Raw genomic sequence first — 20,482 nt, forward strand, 5'->3', positions numbered from 1 at the left:
AAACGCACAGATGTGCAGAAGGGAGAGTGGATACCGGAGGGCAGCCTCACTCGTGAGTCAGAGGCATGAAAGAAACACACCAGCCAGCCTGGGTGAGGAGGGTAAGTAGGCGAGAAAGACACGCAAAAATGACCTGGAAAGGACATCCTAGCTTTGTCATTACCTTTTTTTTTAAAGGCTTCTTATAACTAATCACTTATTGTTTGGCATCACGAACTGAGTTAAATCCATAGGTTAAATCATGCACCTTTCAGACAAACCAGAGTTTTTCCACTCTTCTGCTCTTCTCTTGTACTGCAGCGCCCCCCAGTGGTGTTGTAAGTAATGCATCCTTCCTATCCATAGACAGTATATAAGTTCCTATCGGATATATTTTAAACTAACGTGCTAGCTTTAAGTACTGTTTCCAAATTAAGCTATAATGACGAATATTTTTATTTAGCCGTTCTATTCTTTGATAAGATATAATCACAACTAAAACAAATGTATAATTAAGTCACAAACGATGCTCCAGAAATAATAGTGTTGCTATTACCAAATTTAAGCACGGTACTGTTCGGGTTGCTAGCGTTATGTGTTGGACGGTGGCGGCGGCAGGCGGCAACCATTGACATATATATAAGGCGGCAACCATAGACATAAGGCGGCAGCATTGACATATATATGGGCGGCAGCCGGCAGCACAACTATCACGGATGTTGTCGGTACACGATCCGAGTTCTCGCGAGAGCACAATTTGAATTTGCTCATCTTTCGGACTTTGGTCTGGATTTTCCCGGGATTTCCCTTTTATATGTCAATGGGATTTCCAGGCTATAATGGTCCAATGACAGTTTAGCTTGCTACCTTCCCTGTTCCCTCCCAAGGTAATGCTAATTTAACGTTACTACCATAGACTGTTACAGTCTATGGTTACTACAGTGGACTTAAAAAAAAGGGTTCATTCATTTAAACGTTTATTCTGACGTGGAAAATCATTATTCACATTGGCATTAGCTAACATTACTTAATAACTTACCGCTAACGTTAGTAACGTTACTTTATCAGCATGTTATGCTATCTTAATTGTTTTTATTTCAGCTAACACGTTAACGTAGGATAACGTTGGGTTATGTGGTGTAATTTTATCTTGTGAATTTTATGTTAATGTTACTAGCTAGCTAGCTAGCTAACAAAAAAACGCTTCCAAGTGTGGAAATAACGTTAACGTTATCTGTTGGATAACTTTAAGTTGGCTAACCTAGCTAGCTAGCCAACATTAGTGGGCTGTTCTGGAGCTTTCAGTCAGATTCAGAAAATCACACGATCTTGATCTTGAGATAGGCCTTTTCTCTTTCTGTTTTTTAGCACTGGGCCATGTAACGTTAAGCTTAAAAGTTGAGGTACAGTTTTCAACAGTTTCTCTTGAAATTGTAATTAAACTCAGAGGCGGTCAGCTAGTGGTGTTGTTTTCTAAAATGCAGTCATATGCAACCACCAACACCCATAACTTAAAAGAAATGTGTTATCATACTAAAGTTTTGAATCAGCCTATCTAACACATTCAACGTCAACTTCCTGTTGACTTTATAAAGATAAGATGTATTGCAGTTATTGATGGACGGCAGCTAGATTGTTTATCTAATTGTGTGCTTTTTTCTCTTAAAAACGATCTTGGGTTCTCACCTTTTTTTTCCTGTTGCTGCATTTGCTAATGTCAACATCTAGCTAGCTAAAAGAAAACAAAATTGGACCCATTCAGAATGTTTAGTTTTGAAAATTCTATATTAATGTAGGCTATATTCTGACAATTTTTTTAATTATATTTTTTGTGTCAGTCCCTTTTAATATTTGTTAACAGGTTATTGAGATGGCGTCTTTGAAATATAAGGGTTCCCCCAGGAAAAAGCCCAACTCAGAGCTTGATGTGATTGTCAGCAGTCTAAGGAAGGAGAATGCCTATCTGAAGAAAACCCTGGTTGAGTTGTCTCGTCAACATTCAGAACATAATAAGCTCGTAGAGGTAAACTTAGTCAAACTACTCAGCCAAACAATCAGCCCTGTTTCTATGGTATTTACCCAACATTGGTCAACTAGCAAAGATTACTCACACTGTACCGTAAATAATGTTGCCAGTGAGAGCTTTTTTTTTTAATGCAGGGTATTGATTTGCAGTAGCTGAGCATTAGTAAAACAGCTAATTTTTCAATGTCTTTTTGCAGAGATTCCTCTCTCTTGAAACTGTTAGGCTGGAGAGTTGTCAGCAGCTAACAGCTAAAGATGAGAAGGTTGCATTGCTGTCAGAGCAACTGAGTAAGAAAGAAGGGAAGATGATGGACGTAGTGAGTATGAGGAGAAAGAGAAGCATATCCAGTTACTCCACAGAGATTGAAGAAATCAAGAACAAGCTTGTGAGCGTCTCAACTAGGTGTCAATATCTCGAGAACAAAGTTGCACAGAAGAAGGTATAGCATGGCTCGATTTTAATATAAGTGAGTGTAGTGTAGGGCTGAGGGAAATGGTGTTGCCACCATAGACTGTATATTAACAGTCTATGGTTGCCACTAAGGAAAGCCCCTCTTGCCTCTTACCACTAGATGGCAGCAGTTGTTTATAGGTCTCACATTTAGAGGAGGCGTTCTGTTCTCCATAAAAACACACTTCCTCATACAGAACATACCATCACAGTGACTTTCTGGATATTGTAGGGGTCATAACACTTAAGAATGTGATGCTCTTAATCCCACTGTGCCTGTGTTTTAAACCTTATTATGACATGTTACTGCAGTGTCTTTTATTAAAGCATTGGGGAGAGTTGGGTAAAATCAGTTGTTCATTCACATATGTGTCACGCTGTACCATATTTTCCTTTTCAAATAGGACTCCAATTCAGATGAATGGGCCTCAACCAACACCACAATAGAGCTCCAAAATCACCTCAGTTATGTAAGTGCTGTGTGGTGGCCACATATTTGTGGAAAGTCTCTTCTGTTCGCTGTTTCAGTTACGCCTGATTCACCTTTCTGTGTTTCTGGTTACTATTAACTTTTTATACTCTATGTGTGCATTTTTTCTCAGTGAGGATGTGTGCCTGTGTACAGTATAAATTTCTTGCCAAGTGTTTTTGCTTTGGAGCCATCCCCATGGCTCAACTCTCTTTCTGTCTTTCTCTGTTTTGTGCTTCTCATTCTTTTATTTCAATTCCCCCGAGGCCTTGGAGAAGAACAAGCAGTGGCTGGAATATGACCAGCAGAGAGAGGCCTATGTGAGGGCAACTCTGGCCAGAATGTTATGGCTGGAGAAGGAGCTGAACGAAGCCAATCAAGCCCGCTCACAGCAGCACAATGAGGACCATTCAGATGGTGAGCCAGTGGGACAGTGGGCAGTGGGCACTCACCACTGGGGCAACAAGGGGCAACAGACTGTCACAACAAGGTTTTTAAGATGTCAAGATTGCCCTTGGTTGGCTCACTATTACAGAATATGTGGCTTGCAATATATTGGCAATAACATGTATTACTACATGATGCATGTGTAGGGCTGTATCTGACATTTTAATTGTGCATTTGTGTAATTTCCTCTTTAGTAACTTTTAATTTTCATGGTCTGTGTATCTACATTACAGTGAGGGAGCAAATAAGCCAGATGCAGGAGCACTATGAAATACTCTTACAGAAAGCCAAAGACGAGCTGGAGGTGCTCAGGGAGCAGCTCAACATGGCCCACCAGAACCTGAAAATCACCCAAAACTGGTATGTCTTCTGGTAAAAGAAAATGAATAGAATGAAAAGAATATGGTGCTGTTTAAAGTTGGTAGTCAGCTACATGACAGACCGTTTGATGTGTAGTTGCAAGGAAAGGGAGAGCGAGGTGGAAGAGCTCAAGCAGCAACTGCAGACTGAAAATATGAGCGGAAAAAGTGCGCCGGAAGATCATCATCGCTCTGAGGATGAAGAGCAATGGCTGACTGCTGAGACCGAAGACCTCCAGTGCAGACTGGATGAGGAGAAGCGCAGGTCAGCTAACTTTAAGCAGCAGGTACGTCTTCATTGAACTATTAATTCAGTAAGTAAGAAAAATTTAATTATATTACAAGTGGAAAAAAGACACCAAATAAATAAAAAAAACTGTTCTCAGTTGACTTTCTTTCAGAAGTGTTTGGGAAATTGTCACAATGAAGACCAAGAAAAGATTGTAGATCTGGAGCGACAGGTATGAAAGTATTAGTCATCTCAGTTTTGGTCCCCTATCCATGAATAAATCCTTAGTATTGAAGGTGCCCTGCCACACGTATTTCATTACTTTGTGGTAATGTCTGAAGTTCTACCATGGACTCTGTAACATTTTTTTGTGGAAAAAATGCCTTGGTTACCTTGTTTCAAGCCATTCTAGTGTGGTATAGAAAGCCTACAATAAGACTCAGCTCTATTTCTGCCAGTTCTCATTAATATTCAACAAGCTACGCTGTTTGAATCTGATTGGCTAACAGCTAGCCAATGAGAGCCTGGCTGTCAGAATCCTTTACCCAACCCAACTGGGTGAGCTAATGAATAGTAATGAGCTCAGGCAATATGATGTCAGACTGACCAGCTTTTGTAATTGGCCTGATTTCTCTGCTTATTTCTTTTCAGTGGCTAGAGCTGACAAAGGAGCTAGCAGTTCATTTTCACATTCACAACATAACACAAACACATATGGACCTAACATATTTCAAAACATGCAAGTAAAAACGGTTTTATATGGCAGGGCACCTTTAACAAAAAAAAATTAAAGGATTTTGTTAATACATTCACTCTGAATAACACAGATTAATTACACTTTAAGAAGGAATCATCGGCTCGGGTCAGTCAGTCTGTCCTTTGAGATTCTAAGCCTCACTCATACACAGGAGTAACCTCTTTGCTTTCCTTCTAAAGGGAACATATCTGTCCTTACATAAGCAAAGGACATACTGTAATGCTTTGTATTTGAATATATTCCCACAGTTATCTATATACTATATTATATTCTCAATTTTAATGCAAACTTTAAAAATTTTAGATCAACATTTATTCACAAGACCTTGAGGATGAGAAGCAGGATTGTTCGTATTTAAAGAAGCAAATGGTCAGAGTCCTGAAGAAACTGCAGAAATCCAAAGACCAAGTGACAAAACTGTCAAAGGTTGGCATGAATAGTGTAAAATTCAGTGCTGTACCTTAAAGCTGCATTTTTTTTTTGTGGGGGGGGTGTCAGGTTAATAACCTAAAAAAGATCGATAAGAGTAAGTTACGGGCCGGAAAACCAAAACAAAAGGCCCCATAATGCTCAGAGAACTTGCAAAGTTGGCTGATAAATTTCTATGGCATAATTGACGTTTTTGACATTACACATACTGTAGTCATTTGATCCATATTTAATATAAAAATAAGTTTAAAAATAAGATTAGTGCAGCTTTAAGTTTTGTTGGTCAAAAATAAGAGAACTATTTAATCCAGAGTCTTATCTGTCATAACTGATCGATGACTCCATTAATATTAGAGAGATCAGCAGGATGGCAACTCATGTGAAGCAGCACACACACCCTCCCTGTGCTCCAGAGACAGCCTTTCATGCTCCCCTCCCAGCAGCTTGCTGAATGAAAGCTTCCTGGAGTGTCCCAGCTGCCGGACCGAGTTTCCTTCCTCTCAATACAGAGAACTGTTGATCCACCTAGATGTCTGTATGGACTGAGCTGAGCTAAGAACTTCTTCAATTCTGCACCTTCTGTCATATGGATTGGTTTTTACCCTATACTGTGTAACCAGAGGTATAAATTATCTTAATAAACTACGTGTTGAGTTGCTGATGTTGTGCTTCTTAGTATTTTTTGTATTTTCTTAGTATCTTTGGTTAGTTAGTGGCTCTGCAAATATTCAGGGTCCCTTGAGGATAGATTCTAGTGACTTTGGTGGTCCAGGCTAATCTGCAATGGTGAACCTGGTAAATGTGTCCTGCTAAACATCAGCATGACTGTAGACTCCTAGTCTTGTTTGTAAGTACAGTATTTAAAAAATAAAATAAAAAAGAATAGTTATGTGTGATACTTTGTGAAATGATGCGACTGTAGGTCTTTGACCCCTCCCACACTGTTCAAACATGTATGTTCAAACCAGATGAATAGCTCAAAACCGCTTGTGTCAGTTAATCCTTTTCCTGTGCTATTTCAGGACGTGGATTAGTATTTCTAGCCCACAATATGGGGAGACAGGCCTGTGCAGTGGCAGTGGGCTTTGAAAGGGAGCGTTCCACCAAGAGTTAACCTACTGTAAGCTAACTGCTTTAAAAAAAGAAACTAATATGGTTTAGACATCTCCATACTTGCTGTGCCTTTTAGAAACTTCATACATACGTCTTTATGGAAATGTGAGCTTAGCCTGTCAGACATAAAGCCAAGTGAATGTTTCTCTTGCGGACTAGTTTGTAAAACAAATATTGGTTAGGTAAATCTCTCCTCTTCCTAAACATTTTTAAACCTATCCCTGTTGGGGTTGCCCAAGATGAAAAGCCTATTTTCAGGAGAGCCACTGATCAGTTAATACAGTATATCTCTACTTACGAAGTAAACCTGGTAATCTAATTCACAACGTAAATAAAAGTGGTGTCTATCTAATTAGATCTCAACAGCTAATTTGCCATTTACACTCTTTGGTATTACTGTATAACAACTTAACTGATTGAAGATTGGATTAACTCTCCTCAGATAAATCGTGGCAATCACAGGGTTGGTGATGGCACAGTGGATATGACAAATGCCTTTGGCGTGGGAGAGCTGGGTTCGATTCCCACTGCGATACATCAACCAATGTATCTCTGAGCAAGACTCTTAACACCTAGTTGCTCCAGAGGCGTCCGACCTCTGACATATATAGCAATTGTAAGTTGCTTTGGATAAAAACGTCAGCTAAATGTCATGTAATAATGTATATCCAGTCAGCAACTAACTGTAGTGTGTTGTAGAGTTATTCCTAAAGAGGTGGTTTGCAGGTCTAGCTGTGTTTGATATTGTTTGAAAAGTGTAAAGAATTTGCTGTGAAGAAAAGTTTGCAAAAGAAATGTGGCATTGAAGTAGCACACAATAAAATGATGTTTAACTACACAGCACAAAGAACATTTTGTAATGTTTGACTTCCCTTCATGTAGCAGGTAGAGCAAACAGCATCATAGAGTCTAGGCACCACCCTCCATCCCTCTCTTATCACTTTATGCCTTATCTGCTGCTTTTCCCCTTTCACATCTCTGGCAGTCTCCAGGTGGGAAAGCATTAAGCATCCAGGATCTAGACACACGTTTTTCAGCCTATATGGATTTTAACCCTCACAGTCACTTTCTCCATTTAAGAAACTTCACTTATTTTTCCTTCTTTTCTGAGGCGCACCACTCAGATCATGTTGCCACCACTATTGTCGAGACCCTGGCTATCACTGCTGTCTTCCTGGTCTCCGTGACATCAAATGCGGGAGCTGCAGCCCTGGTAACCTGGGAACGCAGACTGCTGGCCAACAAGACCATCCTGACCCTCAACTTGTTTGTGGCCGACCTGCTGTTTGTCAGCCTGATCCCACTGATCGTGGCCGTGCGGTGGACTGAGTCCTGGATGCTGGGGTTTACGGCCTGTCACACTGTGCTGTATGTCATCTGTATGAGCGGCTGTGCCACCATCACCACCCTGGCCTCCATCAGTGTGGAAAGGGTCCAGGCCATTCTTCGGCTGCAACCTGTACCCATTTTAAACCGCAGGGTGGTGATTGCTACCCTCTTCTTCATCTGGGCCTTTTCTGCACTCACCTCCATACCTCTCAGTCTGTTCTTCACTGTGATGGAAGTGGATTTCCCTGAGCAGGTATGGATGGCTTGATGGATGGATGAAAGGAAACTTCAGTGTCCCTGCCATGAATGTGTTTTTGTTTATTTTCATGTCTTTTCCACAGAAACGTGTACACATTTGTACTCTCAGGTGGCCCGACACAACTGCAGAGATTGTGTGGAACGTGGCCTTCACTGCCCTCTGCTTCCTTCTTCCAGGATTCATAATTGTGGTCAGTTACAGCAAAATATTACAGGTGGGTTTTTTGTGCTCTTTGGCAAAATTGTCAGGAAGTGAAGAAAGGCACTGTTTAAAAGACAGTTGAGTTGCATAGGCTCAGGGGATCCCAGAACACTTGGATAGCTGACATGTTTCTGTAATTTTCTTACTTTTAACAAATCCGCAATGAGTTAGTCCATCTATCTATATTTAATAACCATCCCACTCTGCCTGTGTCACTCTAAAACATTTTTAGGAAATAGCAAGCAGGAGTAATCCTTCATCTTTATGGACAATCTTTTTTTGCACACATTTTGTTGTAAAATGATGTGAAGAAACCTGCATTATTCATTTAACAATGAATGCCAATTTATGCAAATTAATTTGTGGATATATTGACACTGTGGCATCTGTGAAAATCAGTCATTTCTCTGTTATTGTGGGAACAGAGAAGCGTGTGCTTTATTAATTACTAAGCTGAAAATGGTGTGTGTGTGTGTGTGTGTGTGTGTGTGTGTGTGTGTGTGTGTGTGTGTGTGTGTGTGTGTGTGTGTGTGTGTGTGTGTGTGTGTGTGTGTGTGTGTGTGTGTGTGTGTGTGTGTGTGTGTTTGTGTGTGTGTGTGTGTGTGTGTGTGGTGTGTGTGTGTGTGTGTGGGTTCGGAGCTTTGCACTATCAACTGTCAATATTACATTGGGCAACCAGTCTACCAATGTGGCCATTAAAGTGATAGAAAATGATGTTTGAGGCACATTGAAGACAAACATAAAGGAGATCATGTGTAAACCCATAGTATCAATCAGGTTACATCTCTTTTGTCCACATTATATAATGTCACAAAGTGTAGAATGCCAGTCTGATGTAATATTATTTTATTTGTATTACAGATTGCTAAAAGATGTAGGCTAGGGCTCCGAGACAGCCAGCCAGTTAGAGACTCTCTTGGGTACCATGTGTCCCGCCAGGATATGAAGCTCTTCCGTACCCTTCTGGTCCTTGTGCTCTCTTTCTTAATCATGTGGAGCCCTATTTTCATCATCACCTTCCTCATCCTGGCCAGGAACTTCCTAGATCACCTAGATGTTTCCTCTACCATGTTCTTCTGGGTGGTAACGTTCACACTGGCCAACTCAGCCCTCAATCCCATCCTTTACTCAGTCTGCCAGTTCAAGAACGGCTGGCGCAGGTTCTGCTGTGGCTCTGTTATAGTACCACTGAGAAAAGGACCTCGCAGCAGTGGTCAAGTGCAAGGGATACATCTATGATTATCATGATTGTTTTGTCAAATAGAGGATTCAAACTTACATAAAGCGTTCAGCACATGGTCCACACCTCCGGTGACATGATATACCTCTTGTGTAATATACAATGCTCGCTTGTAATTATTATATTTAAATACAGAAATTATTTCATACTAATATGAGATTGAAACGCCTGTGAAAGAGCAAACACTGTAAAGATAGGTAATTTTATAATAAATCATTGCTTTTTTGTGATTTTTTGTCATTTCTTTTCATTTTACAAAAATGTATCTTACTTTGTAATCCCAAATAATAAATGTGGTGTGCACTAATACAGCACAGATTATTATTAGATGAAGTCATATTTAGTTTTTTTTTTATAATAATCTGTTCTATAAAAATATTGATTAGTGTTTTGTTTCTTGAAGTATTATTGTGCAACAAATTTGGAGCACCTCATATAAAAAACATTTTTTTAGTCAAGCCATTGCCTTTTTGTCATCTGGTGTGGGAGTATGTGTCTCGTAACCAGATCATAATAAGGAATGGCAGTTTGCCTGCCAGGAAGAATAATGAAACTCAAACCAGCAGTTTACAATCCCACTTAATCCTGTCAATGGTTAAATGTAGCTGCAATAGTAGAACTGGCCCAGGAAAGCCAGGCCGATGGAATAAACACTCAGTTCTTTCTGGAGGAGTGCCTGTATGAATTCTGATATCAGAATTAGCTGTCAGTACTTGTTCTGAATTGATCAGCTGTAGAGCAGTGATATAATTACATTAGCCTACCTCTGTGGCTGCTTCCTAGTTTTCATATGTGGTAGCATCATGTAAAAACAAACTGATGTGAAAACAGTTTATCAAGTGCTCATCTTGCTCTAACCCTATAACAACACATTTGCAGAAAAGATGATGTGTTATCAGATAGATTGACTTCTTGCTTCCTGACCTCTTCTACAGTGCAGGTCACACTACAAGTGTCATAACTCCACTAGCATTAGGCCTACCTGTGATAGGATTGGCAACCTGAAATGACCAGTGGCTGGATTTAGGAGTTAAGAAAGCTCAGGGGCTTTATGACCCTTGCATGACGGCCGTTAGTTCCCCTGGGATCCCCTTACCCAGTAAGCCACTAACTACCTTCTGTTACCGAGGAGACATTTGGAGCTGTGTCCACATAAGAGTTTTGGAAATGTCTCAGTAGGGTCTGCGCTACCACATCTTCTGAAGGCCACCTTTACTGCTCTGCTGTAGGCCTACCCATCTGAGAGGAGCAGCTTTGTGCAGCTGCAGAAGGGATCGTTCATCCAAATTTGGACAACATGGCAGACAAAGACACTGTAGAGAAGTTCCTTGACAACAACCCACAGTTTGCTAAGGAGTACTACGACAAGAAAGTCAAGGCAGATGTGATCACTGCTGCCTTCAACAACCAGGTCCAGGTCAAAGACCCAGCCTCTTACAATGATGTCACCACCATCCAGGAGGCTGAGTTCATATTCGATCTCATAAGGGGGATGCAAGGCAACACCCCGATGGAAAAAGCCCTGCATACAATTCTCCAGAGGATTGCTCTGCTGGTCCAGGCCGATCGCTGCAGCTACTTTGGCTACAGGGCACGTAACGGAATTCCTGAGCTGACCACGGTCCTCTTCGACGTGTCACACAATTCTCCATTTGAAAAGAATTTAGTGGATCCCAATGCAGAGATTGTTTTTCCCACCGACATGGGAATTGTTGGATGGACGGCACACTCCAAGAAGCCTCAGAACATTGCTGATGTCAAGAAGGTGAGCTAATGAAAACAAACCGATACTATGGTAGCGGGGAAAAAAACAAAAAAAACAATTGGGCTTTGTGGAACAAACAGACTAAACCAGGCTGTATTATGGATGAGACATCTGAGGAAACATACAGTAGATACATCTTGTAATTCTGTTTTATTAAACTCCAAAGACTCCATGTTATCTCTGGAGAGATACAGTGCAGTTCAAGCTGCACTAAAACTGTGTAGCTACAATATAAACTAGAATGACTTAACTGCATAGAGCAGGGGTCTTCAACGTTTTTTAAGCCAAGGACCCCGTAGCTGAAAGTGGGACTGAGCAGGGCCCCCCGACTACATATACTGTATAATATGAAGTTGCATAATAAACTGTTTGTGTGCATAGAATACTAAGCTATTTAAATAGCTTAATAATTGTAATAATTGGCATGATTTTATATGTATGTGGGTGGCTAGTGACTACCTTACCTATAGGTAAGTCTATCATAAGGGGATTTATATTTGCTAATAATATGTCAGTGGTAGAGCAGGCGCACATATACTGAGAGGTTTATGCCTCGATGCAGAGGTTGAGGGTTTGAATCTGACCTGTGACAATTTCCTGCATGTCTTCCCCCTCTCTTTCTCACCTAACTGTCCTGTCAAAAATTAAAGGTAGAAAAGCCCAAAAAATAATCTTGACAATTTGAAGCCCCCCATCATTGACTCTGAGGACCCCCTAGGAGTCCCTGACCCCCTGTTGAAGATCCCTGGCAGAAGAATTACCATTAATTGTTGTCAGCTTTATTTATATTTTATGTTTTAGTGTGTCTCACATTTTCATGCTGATTTGTAACTAGTATACCGTAATAGCATGCATGTGTGTTTATCTGTAATGTTCTTTTACATTTATCTTGTCAGTGTGTTGGCACACAACTTTTAACTGTTCTCCTGTTATTTTAAGGATTCTCATTTCAGTGACTTTGTGGATAAACAGAAAAAATATACCACGAAATGCATGATTACTGCTCCCATTATGTGTGAGAAGGAACCCATTGGTGTCATCATGGCACTCAACAAACAAGGTGCTGATGCATTTTCAAAGAGTGATCAGGAGGTGAGTGGACAGGATGTTCATAAATATAAGAGGGTATTTATATTGACTGCACGAAAGTATGATGTTAAGGCTGTAGGGTTTTATCTCCTGTAGTAGGCAGTTAAATCCAGTAGAAGGGTCTCATCACTTTTCTAATTTTAGCCCACCAGCTTTTCTGTCTCTGACCTGGATAGTTAAAGGCTTGACTCTGTGCTTTGGGTCACCGTTATGACAGCTCAACTTATAATCCATTTAGGAAGGCAAAGCTTAGACATTTTTTTTCTTGTCTTGTTCCCATACCTATTTATGAATTTAGAGGTCATCCATGTGAAAATCTGTTGGAGAAACTGACTGTAATCTGTTTTCATTAAGGAACATTGAAAGGGAACATGTCATTCATAAACCAATATGATTCTTTGCTCTTTCATTATAGCTCTTTAATAAATATGTGAACTTTGCTGCTGTGGTCGCTCTCCAAGCCCACACTTCATGCATGTGGGATATAGAGTCCAGGAGAAGCCAGGTAAAAATACACAGTAGTAAATCCACTTATACAAAATATTTTCACATTTAATAAATAAAATGACAGATAATCAAAGGTTCCTGTGCAAATTCTAAGCAGTGATACTTTTCTTTGCCATAGGTGTTGCTGTGGTCAGCCAGCAAAGTCTTTGAAGAGCTGACAGATATTGAGAGGCAGTTTCACAAAGCCTTGTACACAGTGAGGACATATATCAAGTGTGAGAGATACTCCGTGGGACTCCTGGACATGACCAAAGAAAAGGTGCGTATTGGAAAGTCTGAAAAAGCTTTAATTCATTGAATTAATAATGCAGTATATTGAAACATGATTTTGGTCTTTTCTCCACAAGGAATTCTTCGATGAGTGGTCAATCAAACTAGGTGACCAGGAGCCATACAAAGGCCCCAAGACACCTGATGGGAGAGTAAGTCCAACGCTGGGTTTGTAATTGTCACATTATTCTTATTCACCAATTGGTGAAGATTTTGATAAATAAAAATAAAAAAAACACTCTTTTATGTTTAAAACATTCAGGAAATCAACTTCTACAAGATTATTGACTACTTGCTGGAAGACAAAGAGGAGATTAAAGTTATCCCGTAAGTATCCTGATTATTATTATTATACAGCTTTATTTGCATAGTTTGAGGTTGATAATAGTCTAATAAGAAGACACGCAGTTACTCATCCTCCCTGAACTCACAGTGGCCCTCCTGCTGACCACTGGGCTCTGGTCAGCGGACTCCCAACATATGTGGCTGAAAATGGATTTGTAAGTTCCACTTTTGCCCCTTTTTTTATGCAAACCCTGCAGTATTTAAACAATCAGTTTTATTGATGAACACATGTGATGACTTCTCTTAGATCTGCAACATGATGAATGTTGGAGCAGATGACTACTTCGCATTTCAGGTGAAACACTCTTCACTGACAACTGACATTTAATCAAATTCATTTTTATTTATTTTTTTACAACACAACTGATCACTAAAATAATCAGAATATTCTATTTGATTCTATTTGACAGAAAGAAATGGTGGATGAGACTGGATGGAAGATTAAGAACGTCCTGTCCCTCCCCATTGTCAACAAAAAGGAAGAAATTGTTGGTGTTGCTACTTTTTACAATAGAAGTGATGGCAAACCATTTGACGAGAATGATGAACAAATTACAGAAGTACGGAAAATGATCTTCAGTAGCTCTTTATTTTATCTTGTTTTACTGCTATGGCCTCCCAATATTATATTTTTCTAATGCTGTTATAATACACTCCGACTTACTTAATATAATTTTTTACTACTGTCATATATGGTAAGTTTTGTATTTCTCCATGTCCATAGGCTCTAACCCAGTTCCTTGGCTGGTCCACTCTGAATAGCGACACATACGACAAACTGAACAGGACAGAGTGGAGGAAAGATATTGCACAGGAAATGCTCATGTACCAGACAACAGCCACACTAAATGACGTGCAGACCATTCTGGTAGGCTGCTGCCACACTCGACTTACATTATTCAACCAGACTGTAAAAAAGATCAATAGAATGTGCTCTCTTTAAACTACCTTTTCCACACAGAACACTCAAGACAAGTTGGGCTCTGCACCAGAGGACTGTGACCAGAAGGAGATGTACAAACTGTTGGTAAGCACATTGATGTGTGGAGTGCAATACTCCAAATAAACTCAAGTTTGTTTGTGATGGCTTACTGACTGTGTTTGCACTGTTTCCAATGTGCAGAGAGGCAACATCCCTGACGCCAAGAAGGTGGAGCTGCTTGAGTTCCGCTTTAGTGACTTCCCCTTGTCAGAGTTGGAACTCATCAAGTGTGGCATCCGCTGCTTCTTTGAGCTGGGGGTGGTAGAGAAGTTCAAAGTCCCAGCTGAGGTACAGTGTACAGTAGTCAGGAAACATGCCTGTATTCACTTCACCCCCCACAGTGTAAAGAGATTTTATTCTCAATCATTTTTGATTGTATATTTTGCAAGGCTGACTTTGGCTTATCTCAATTGCTCTATAACCTTAAAAGACATTTATATGTGACCTGAGTTAAAGATTTTAACTGGATCTACTTTTTGAACCGGCAATGCAGAAACAAAGATTCATTGCAGCTCTGTTTTGTTTTTTTGCAGATCCTGACACGCTGGATGTACACCGTTCGCAGGGGATACCGTGACATCACCTACCACAACTGGAGGCATGGCTTCAACGTTGGACAAACCATGTTCGCTTTGCTGCTAGTAAGTCAGATTTCTCATACTAATATTTATATATAATATATTACTAATACTTGTTCTACTGTTTGTTATAACACAGGATTGTCCTCTTTGTTCCTCATCAGACAGGCAAACTGAAGAAGTATTACTCCGATCTCGAGGCCTTTGCCATGGTAGCTGCCGGATTCTGCCACGATATTGACCACAGAGGAACCAACAATCTCTACCAGACAAAGTAAGATTTTTGCGTGTCATTTTTTAGGTGACATCAGTGACAAATTCATTGGTGAGAAACATGATCAAATCCAAACATTTGACTCATATGTTCTGGTGGACTCTTACAGGAGTTTATCCCCACTGGCAAAACTGCACAGCTCCTCAATTATGGAGCGGCATCATCTTGAGTACAGTAAGACACTGATGGAGGATGAGGTGGGTCCTTATGTGATTACATGAATGTGTTTAACAGTAGTTGTGGTTTGAAATAGTCCCAAATTTGTTTGCAAATGTTTTTCACCCTGTACCTTTTAGATTTAGGGACTCTTAGCTGCCGTCTAATCTCTTTTTCTGCTATCGTTCACAGAACCTGAATATCTTCCAAAACCTTCAGAAGCGTCAGTTTGAGACGGTGCAGCATCTGTTTGAAGTTTGCATAATTGCCACTGATCTCGCCCTTTACTTCAAGTAAGAAATCTCAGGAGTGTAGTTCCATCTACGTATATAGTAACACTTGTAATATGTGATCATGATTTTCCAAGGACTTTTGAAAAGATCTGACAGCTTTCTCATCTTTCAGGAAGAGAACAATGTTCCAAAAAATTGTGGAAGCTGTGGAGGTCATGCCAGAGGAGAAAGACAAGATCAACTACATCTCCAACAATGCAACCAGGAAGGAAATTATCATGTAAATGCAGAGTTTATCATGTGAAAATAGCCATTTCTGTCATGTCATTTCTCTAGATTGTCTTGTGTTGATGCTCTAGCTGTCATTCAAAAATGTTCTTCCACGGTGTCGTGTTTTCCGCAGGGCAATGATGATGACAGCTTGTGACCTGTCAGCTATTACAAAGCCATGGGAGGTTCAGAGCAAGGTGTGTCCCCTTCTTCAGATTTCAAGTGATTATGGGTGATCATTCACCCATTTGGTCTTATGTTCTCCTGGTTCTGTGGTCTTAGGTCGCTCTAATGGTGGCAGCAGAATTTTGGGAGCAGGGAGACCTCGAAAGGACAGTCCTTGACCAGCAGCCTATTGTAAGAGCTTTAAACTATGGTTTGTGGTATGTTGCCTGCACTGTATATTTTGTCATAAAGTTATAACAATAATCATCTTCTCCTGCTTCGTCTTCTTTAGCCAATGATGGACAGAAATCATGCTGAGCAGCTGCCTAAGATGCAGTGTGGATTCATTGACTTTGTCTGCTCCTTTGTGTACAAGGTACCTAGATACGTATTAAAATACTTAATATGATCAGTATATATATATATATATATATATATATATATATATATATATATATTCCAATCTGTTTGTATCTGCACTTACACACGTATTTGTGTGTTTGCAGGAGTTTTCTCGCTTCCACACAGAGATTACCCCCATGTTCAATGGGCTGAATATCAACAGAGGCGAGTGGAGAGCTCTCGCAGATGTCTACGAGGCCAAGATGAAGGCTATCGAAGACGAGAAGAAAAAGCTGGAAGGTGGAGGCGAACAAGGTGAACGCCAATGTTTACAATCCAAGGCGTTACCTCAATCCTGCTCATTCTGCATTTGCATTGTCAACGGTCCTCTCACCGTCTTTCTCATTTGTTCCTTTTACAGGTCAAGCTGGCGGGAATTCAAAGACATGCGTTATCTTCTAGACCTCCATTTTATGAATGTTTGTCTGGATGTGTATTTGTACAGTGTGTGTATGCGCACAAGCATGTGTTCACAGGTGAGGGAATTCTAATGTGCAAAAATCCCTAAATGAATATTTTTATATATACTGTATATATCCTCTGATACAGGAATCTGTTTAAGTTGGCACCAATCTTGAGCACTTATAGTTTGTATGTAATACTATGAAAACGTTCTTGTACTAAAAGAAGTGAACTTCATCATTATAACTATTTATACCGAATATAATATAAGGATATTTAGGTCACTTTTTTTGCTTTGGACATGATATAATTAGAAATATTAGGCTGCAAATATGATGCAGTTATATCTGGATACTTTTGGTATATAAATACTACAATAAAATGCTTTTATTTTGTAGAGAAAGAGCTCACTAAACAAAAGTACTAGTTGCAAGTGCTAGTAGTGCTTTCAAAATTTCAAGAATATGTCCCTGGCAAATTAGTGAGAGATGTAAGAAGATTTGACTGAATTGGATTTGGTTATAAGCCACCTCAAGTCCCTAGGCTTTTCTTTTTAATCCCCCTGCTTACATAAAGTAAAAATACTGTTGTCCTGCTCATTAGAGTATATGTGGCATTTACAGGACAGGAAGGTGTCATGTGAAAACACTCTGCACCATGTATAAGAGAAATGGCATTTAAGTGTGAACAACACATACATTATAATGTGTTTAGATTTCTCAAAACACAACTTGTGATTCTATTTTCTGAGGCAAAAGTTTAACATAAGAACTTTGAATCTCAGAGAATGCAACCTTTGCAAAGAAAATTGACTAAAATGAATGTATAGCGTTTAAATACATAATTATATGTGCAATAGCATCATGAATTTCAATAAAGTTTATTTGTAAATCATGCATCTTTTGTGCATTTAAATACATTTTAGCCCAATCCAAATAGACAAATTTAAAAAGAGTCATGTTATGCTTCATTTGAGCTGCATCATGGATGTAAAACCAATTGCCCCTCTCAGGACAAATAAGGTTCTATTTGACTAGAGTAATGTCAGGGTATATTAGCAGCAGCACATGGATAATTGAATAGAAAGAAATTCCTGATGGTGACTTACAACCTTATTGATTCCAACATGTCTATATGTACACTACGTCATCTACTACTGAGATCAAGCTAAAGGGGGGTTTAGGAGAGCAGGACTGACTAAACAAACATCATCTTTTAATCAAACGCTAACGAGCTTACAAGAGACCTGTGTTACTGATTTGGAACAGGTTTCTGTTTTCAGCTATTCATTCATCAAATGTCAATGTATATCCTTCTGAGCAAGAGGAATATGTATGTATTGTAACTAGACAAATTGTGAATCCCGACACTAACTTTATTATCACAGTTTAAAAAGATACATGAAGAAGAAAATATATAATATCACAGTGCAGTTTGCAATGCTTTACATGGGGTTTAATGGCTGTTTAAAGTATGCAAACATAATCATGCGTGTTAACCTTTGTCTGGATGCAGATGTTGTGGTTCATCCTGTGAGAATATCCCCTGCAGGAAAAGATATCACTGCCTCATTTCTGCTTCTTACTACAAAATAAAAAAAATCTATTCAGAATATCAAAGTCAAAATGTTAAGAAAATGAGTGCAAGATTACAATCATTTTTAACTCATATAAGTTTGAATATTTTTCAGCACCTTCACCGTAACCTGACATCCACTTATTTAGTTATTAAGGTTTTAAATGGAGATTACACAGTCACTTACGTTCAGCTCTCAGGCTGCTTAGAATTTATTTTTTTACATACTTCTCTGCAGTGATGGTAAATTATTGTGTGCCAGATAGTTGTTATATAATTTAAGAAGCAGTGTTTTCTTGTGTCGCTGCCATAAGTATAAGTTGATATGAGACTGACAGGTGGCATGCAGGCTTCATATTTCATACAGAAACCAGAGTGCATCTCAGTTTTCAAAGCCTGCAGTCATGTCATGGGAGGTAAGCCAGCTTTGTGGACTGACATGACGCCTTAAGACAGCATCTAGGTCCAAAGGTCAATAAGCAAAACAAGAGTATGCTCACATAATGTGCTGCTTTCACTGGTGGAGAGGGTGAGCAAGAGGGTGGCCTCTTCTATTTGAACCATAATATGAATATGATTGTCAGATCATATTCTGATGATTGTCACTGAATGTTAATTCTAATTTACAGCAATTTAGAACTGTATTAATAATGATCACAATAGCTAATTTAGGATTAACAATCATAAAGAGAAAATAAGAACGGAAAGATGCAATATAGAATTTTATTTATTTTAATTTTATAAATACCTTTAAAGAGCTAAGAGCTCATAAATCAGGGCTCTACTGGCTCCTCATTTCCCTCTAGTGGGGATGTCAGACCAGGGAAGACAGTCACCCTGATTTTGCACCTTCAACAAGAAAAAATAGAATTTTTGCTTTGGAAATACATTTATTTTTTTTATAAAAAAAAAGAGTAAGCTATAGAGACATGTTAGTGAAGGCATGCACTTACATATGGTCATATATTTGTTTTTAGTTGCAGAAAACCGATAACACAGATATCAAAAGTCCATTACCAGTCAGAAACACCAGGCTCAGGCTTATCAATAGCTGTGGACATTGCTGTGGTCAAATAGTTTCTGGACAGTGTGTGTTCTATTCTGGCGATGAATGAGGCATTTATGAAGCGCATAGACTACCCATCATCTTGCAGCACAACAATAATATCCACTGTTCTCCATTTTGTTCAAAAGCTGCTTATGAAAAAAAGACATTTCTTACTTTCTGTGCCCTCCAGCTCTTCCATGTCCCCTCTGAATTTCTCAGAAGTAAGCCTCCTTTATCTCCCTCACTTGTAATCGCTTTATTCGTCCACCCTTACCCTTTAAACAATACAATGAGACAACTCTCAGAGCATGGCCCTGCTCCTTTTAAATGTCCAGCTTTCATTTTTACAGGAGAAATTGTATTATCACCATGAACAGACACTGGATATCAAATGTTGTAATCCCATCAGGTACAGAGAGACTGTCCAGAGCACTATGTATTTATTCAGAGACTTTTTCAAACTCCCTGCACATGTTTCTTCCCAGAAGGGTCTGACGCATGCAGCCCTGCCAGGCACAGTGAATAAACAAGTTAATCTACTCTGGAGGGATCTGCGATATTAGATGGTGAATAAGAAGACCTTATAGGTCTCCCGTGTCATGTCTGGCACAGACAACAGTGCAATAAAACTGTGATGGCAATTAATAATAGCAATAAAGAAAAAAAAGGAGCTTTCTTATGTGGCTTTGTGAAGTGAAATAAACACAATGGTGAAGAAAAGCAGGATGTGAGCAAAGACCAAGTCCTTTGTTTGTGAGGGGGATGGGGTTCATTTGACTGAAGCAGAGCAGATGTCCGAGTGTCAGGAGGGCTTCCCCACACCCCTCCATCACAGGGCAGCCACATTTTGCATCCAGCAGTCGCCATGGAAACCGCGTGCAAACCAGGAAATAAACCTAAAATGTGCACACAAAAATATGAGAACACATGGAGCAAAACACAAGGTTACAATGACAATGATAATACAAGCTATGGCATGTTGGAAGTCTAGTGGAGCATACCGAGCCAATACTACAGCTCTAGCCATTTCCATGATGATGACAATTTATTTTAATCGGGTTTCCCACCCGCTTTCCGCAAGCCCGTGTGCGTCTGCGCAAAGGCAGCAATCCGCTGGCTCATGTCAGAGCTTGA

At 39.6% G+C, this 20,482-nt stretch overlaps 2 protein-coding genes across 5 annotated transcripts; both read left to right on the top strand.

Annotated features, from left to right (window-relative positions):
• The first annotated feature begins 26 nt into the window (after positions 1-26).
• Positions 27-9,517, top strand: LOC120547985 (free fatty acid receptor 4-like). Of its 4 annotated transcripts, none has more exons than XM_039783848.1 (11): positions 27-101; positions 1,841-2,002; positions 2,202-2,321; positions 2,860-2,925; positions 3,191-3,341; positions 3,605-3,731; positions 3,828-4,017; positions 4,117-4,191; positions 7,370-7,840; positions 7,929-8,060; positions 8,909-9,517. In XM_039783848.1, the coding sequence occupies exons 1-11, from the start codon at positions 66-68 to the stop codon at positions 9,284-9,286; spliced, it is 1,908 nt and encodes a 635-aa protein (XP_039639782.1). In that variant the 5' UTR covers positions 27-65; the 3' UTR covers positions 9,287-9,517. The 4 variants fall into 4 exon arrangements, with proteins under 4 accessions (XP_039639782.1, XP_039639784.1, XP_039639785.1 ...); XM_039783849.1 differs by having other exon boundaries at positions 34-101; positions 1,818-2,002; XM_039783850.1 differs by lacking the exon at positions 2,202-2,321.
• Positions 9,518-10,584: 1,067 nt separating this feature from the next.
• Positions 10,585-17,520, top strand: LOC120547984 (cone cGMP-specific 3',5'-cyclic phosphodiesterase subunit alpha'-like). The gene is made up of 22 exons (XM_039783847.1): positions 10,585-11,052; positions 11,992-12,144; positions 12,557-12,646; positions 12,767-12,907; positions 12,996-13,070; positions 13,181-13,245; positions 13,352-13,418; positions 13,511-13,558; positions 13,674-13,823; positions 13,988-14,131; positions 14,225-14,290; positions 14,387-14,533; positions 14,779-14,886; positions 14,988-15,097; positions 15,207-15,294; positions 15,446-15,546; positions 15,659-15,766; positions 15,890-15,953; positions 16,039-16,113; positions 16,214-16,297; positions 16,428-16,578; positions 16,685-17,520. The coding sequence occupies exons 1-22, from the start codon at positions 10,585-10,587 to the stop codon at positions 16,723-16,725; spliced, it is 2,544 nt and encodes an 847-aa protein (XP_039639781.1). The 3' UTR covers positions 16,726-17,520.
• The last annotated feature ends 2,962 nt before the right edge of the window (positions 17,521-20,482 follow it).

The sequence above is a fragment of the Perca fluviatilis genome, chromosome 19 (assembly GCF_010015445.1).
Source record: "Perca fluviatilis chromosome 19, GENO_Pfluv_1.0, whole genome shotgun sequence".
NCBI lineage: Eukaryota > Metazoa > Chordata > Actinopteri > Perciformes > Percidae > Perca > Perca fluviatilis.